The 4,852-nt window shown below is 27.6% G+C and overlaps 1 protein-coding gene across 1 annotated transcript; it reads left to right on the top strand.

Annotated features, from left to right (window-relative positions):
- Positions 1-2,235: 2,235 nt before the first annotated feature.
- LOC107639029 (ethylene-responsive transcription factor RAP2-3) lies at positions 2,236-4,560 on the top strand. The gene is made up of 2 exons (XM_016342439.3): positions 2,236-2,442; positions 3,620-4,560. Exons 1-2 carry the CDS (start codon positions 2,241-2,243, stop codon positions 4,237-4,239), a joined length of 822 nt encoding a protein of 273 aa, XP_016197925.1. The 5' UTR covers positions 2,236-2,240; the 3' UTR covers positions 4,240-4,560.
- The last annotated feature ends 292 nt before the right edge of the window (positions 4,561-4,852 follow it).

Genomic DNA, 4,852 nt, shown 5'->3' with positions numbered 1-4,852 from the left:
CTTATATTTTTTATAATTTTACACTTTCATTCTAAATAAATTAATTTTTTATTATTTTACACTTAATATATTGTAATTTTTTTATAAATAAATAAATTTTATACTTTCATTTTAAATAATATAATTTTACTTTTATTACTTAATCACATTACTTATAAATTTTTTTATAATTTTACATTTTCATTCTAATCACATTATATTATTTATTTAGAATGAAAGTGTAAAATTATAAAAAAAATAAATTTATTTAGAATAAAAGTAATGTGATTAAGTGTAATTTACTTAGATGTGATTAATTAAAAAATAATTGAATACTATATACAGTAAAAAAATTGATATTATTGAAAGATAAAATTAAAATTTATTTCTATGTATCGTTTTTGTCCCAAATGTGTCCGTCCTATTTAAGTCTCTAACGTTTTAAAATCGTCTCAATTTTGTCCTGCCGTCAATTCTGTTAACGGATCCCTAACGGCAGGACAATATTGAGTCAATTTTAAAACATTAAAAACTTAAATAGGACGATTAAAACGTTAGAGACAACTTTAAGACTTACCCCAAAATGTTGAGGACAAAAACAATACTTTACTCTAATTTTTTATTATTAATTTTTTTGATAAATTCACAACAAAGCTGACTATTTTTCACAACTTTTATTATAGTGGTGACTACATCCGAACCAACATCCGTAATTATCACCTCCAATTTCTATCCCATTACCTAAAATGAACAACGAAAAAAAATCTAGGGCATTTTAACAACAAAAAAAAATAGATCTGGGAATGTAATGGGAAGAGACGTGGCTGAGCATGTCAATAGCGGTGAGAAGAATTAGCGCCAATAAATTAATGAAATTTTAATTTTAATTTTAATTTTAGAAATAAGTTAATTGGTGACAAATGTAATTTTTTTTTTGCTTTAAATAAAGTTAGCAAAGGTTGTCACTGGTAATAATACATTATTATTATTATTATTATTATAAGTTGTCACTGGTAATAATACATTATTATTATTATTATTATTATTATTATTATTATTATTATTATTATTATTATTATTAAGAGTAAAAATTGTGTGTGAACTTATAAGTTGTTAGAAAAAAATAGAATATTAAGAAATTCATTAAAATAAGTTTTGTCATTAACTTCAGATCTTTGAAGAAAATATTAAATAAATTATTTAAGACTTAAAACACTAAAAATATAAATTCTTAAAAATTTATTAAATAGAATTCTTAATTTTTTTAGTTTTCTAACTTATTAAAATAACGACTTATAATATTTTATACTAATATCTAATTATATTTTTATATACATAAAGAAAAAAAATATTATTTTTAAATAACAAATATAAAAAATAATTATTTTTATTTGTGTAATAAATTTAACACTTAATTAAATGTAAAAGTATACACACTAAATTATTTAAATTTTAGATAACAAATGTTAAAATTAATTATTAATAAAGAATTAGACTTTTTTATATAAAAATAATAACTAAAAATTTTATTATTTAATTTTTTATCTACAGAGACTTTGATCTTCTTAGTTGAAAATTTTTATCAACTTACGACTTTTTTTTTGTAAAAATAGTTTGATTCTATAAATATTTTATGTCATGCATAATTTATATTTTTAGGACAAAGTAGATCATAATTTTAAAAAATTTATATTCTTATAATATTATTATGAATAAAAATACTAATTTAAAAACTAATTTAAAACTCAATCAAAGATTCAAAAGCTCAATTTAAAATTTTAATTAAAAAATATTTTCTTGCATATAAAAAAAGTGCATCACCATATTCTCCTAAATTTCACCCCAAAGTCCTAGTTTGGGGGCAGTACAAAAAATAATAACCCAAACAAAAAAACTTTATTAACCATAATTTCATCACAAATTTTTTGAAGGTCCTGTTTGTACTTTCTATTTTGTAGTTTGTACTATTAGCTCTACGACGAAACTCTTTTTTTTTTTTATTCGGACAGACTCTATGATGAAACACACGCCTTTGACGATTCTGGATTCAAGGTGGGACCCACAAGGCCTATGCTCTTGAGTATAACTTAGGTGTTTCTTTCACTTGCTCACATTTATCTCTCACACTAGTTTTGCTTCTCACGAGGCACGAACAGCAATTTATGTGCACCCTTTTTCTTCCCTATCTTCTCTAACAACAATCTTTATCTCTCTCTCTCTCTCTCTCTCTCTCTCTCTCTCATCTTTCTGAAAGATCAAAGATGTGCGGAGGTGCTATCATCTCAGACTTCATTGGTGTCAAGCGTGGCCGGAAATTGCTTTCTCAGGACTTGTGGGCTGAGCTTGATCCTTTCTCCGACTTCCTTGGTTTTGACGCCGCCACGGTCACCGCCAACAACTCCAACAACAAGGATCAGCCACTAATTCCTCAAATCCCAGATAACAACAACAACAACAACAAAGGTATCGCTTTTATGCTATGCTCTAGTTTTTCGTCGTATATGTTCCTTTGATTCGTATATAGCTTTCTTCATGGGGCCAATCACCTTTTCTTGGCTTTAATTCTTGAAATTATTTTTATTTGAACACCAAATATTACACTAAGAAAATCACGTGAGATTCATAATTATTATTCTCTTGGTTTTATACCTTCTTTTAGTACGTGTGTGATTTTTTTTTTTTTTTTGGGCTAGAATGAGATCAAGAAATATTTTTTATTTTTTTAAAATATTTTTTAACATTAAGCAAAGTTAGATAAACGGCAAAAGTAAAACTTGTCCGGTTGCTAGATAATTCAGCATGATGGTGAGAACTCTATATATTTTCATCTTGTTTTTGTCTATCAGCTTTTTCGGGTTTGGTGAACTATATCTACCTTCGTAGATATAGGTATATATATATATTTTTTTTTGATAATCTAACGAAGATCTTTTAAATGTGTGTGAAGATGTTTTATTTTAATTATTGAATAGTAAATTATAGAATTTAATTTTTATATATTATAAAAATATTATTTTTATTTAAAATGTTACTAAATAAATAAATTATTTTTTTAAATAAAAGATATTGTAAAAGATATTTTTGATATTTTTGTTAGAGTAATTATTATTTTATTTTTTTTGGATTAACATTTTTTCTGTTTCTTTAACTTTTATCCTTTCTCTAACAACCCATATTCGTTTTCTTCACGTTTTTTCCTGCGATTGAAAAGTATGAATTTTATTTATTTCTTTTTTTCTTAATTTAAAAAAAAAGGAAGAAAAGGTGATATAACTGGAGTTTTCAACCTTTTATGAAATTAAAAAAATATAAAATATATGTACACAGTTAAATCTCAATTTCCTACTACAAAGAATAAAAAAGACAATAGCTCAATTGATTCTTATAAGTTCTTTGTAGACTGATGTTATAATCAAAGCCAAACGCACCTTCTTTTCATGAAAAATAGTCGCCATTAATTACGCACGAAAATAGTGCTAGCAACCGACATATGCATTAAAAACTTGAGATGATGAAAATTTTGTAACTTTCTTCAAAATAACAACAAAAGAAAATTACAAAGCTTTGTGTAGTTTAGTTATGTGAGGTAGGTGTCAATTCACTTCATGATAACGCACTAATTGTCTTGTTCATGTGGCAGTGATAGCATGTGACAAGGTACTAGGAAAGGAAAAAACGGTTGTTGGTGGTGGCGCAGAAGATAAGAAGACGAAAGGTCCCAATCCACGTCAGAGGGTCCGTAAGAACCTCTACAGAGGAATCAGGCAGAGGCCCTGGGGCAAGTGGGCTGCAGAGATAAGGGACCCACACAAAGGGGTCCGTGTCTGGCTCGGCACGTTCAACACTGCCGAAGAGGCCGCTAGAGCCTACGACGACGCTGCCAGACGCATCCGGGGCAACAAAGCCAAGCTTAATTTTCCGGATGCTTCTGACGACAACGTCGTTGTAGCCCCTCCATCGGCCAAGAAGCAGTGTCTTGGCAATGAGATGCTGTCTCAGGTCGAAATTCAGTCACTTGTGCCACCACTTATCTCTACCATGCAAACTGGCAGCGACAATGGAAGCATAGAAGGATTGGATTCTGACCTATCACAGCAGATCTCGGATCTTGAATGGTTTCTCGGATCGGAGAATGAGCAACCGTTGCAAATAGGTGGTGATGCCGTTTGGAACGACGTTAACAACTACAACGATAACAACAACAATATGGACCTGTGGATGCTGGACGACGTCGTTATGCCCAGCCGTTACATGGTGTAATAAGAAATTAATGGAAATTTTTGGGGCAAAATGGTCAGATGGAAAATGCAACACCAGTAGTGCTGCATGGATTTTACTAAAGCTTATTTATTAGTAGTAGTATTTCGTAGCTTCTTAAAGTGGAGATTATTGTATAAAACTATGTGAAAATTGTGTTGTTGATTTTCTGTTGGTGTCGTTATCTGTTTTTTTTTTTTTTTTCTGACGGTCAAATGATTTTCGTTTGGATTGTAGCGTGTAAACATTATATGGTGATGATTATGTATGTGTATAAATAAAAGAGAATTAAGTATAAGTAAACGGTGGAATTAGTTCTTGAAAGATTATATGTTTTTTAAATTGATTTTTAAAATTTTTTTAATTAAATTCGTTTTTTTATTTATTGATGATGTTAAAATTTGTTAATATGATATATTAAGTGATATTTTAATGCATTAAAGAGATTTAATTAATTATTAATATAATAAATTTATGAATTAAATAAAATAAAAATTTATATTGTAAAAAAAACTTGAGTCATTGAAATTTTTAATTTAAGTTAATTTTATTTAATTTTATAAATTAATTATATTAATAGTGAATTAAAATTTTTATATATGTATTAAAGTGTCAC

The sequence above is a fragment of the Arachis ipaensis genome, chromosome B4 (genome assembly GCF_059453495.1).
Source record: "Arachis ipaensis isolate K30076 ecotype BB chromosome B4, ASM5945349v1, whole genome shotgun sequence".
Taxonomy (NCBI): domain Eukaryota; kingdom Viridiplantae; phylum Streptophyta; class Magnoliopsida; order Fabales; family Fabaceae; genus Arachis; species Arachis ipaensis.
This window is presented reverse-complemented; position numbering and strand designations above follow the sequence as displayed.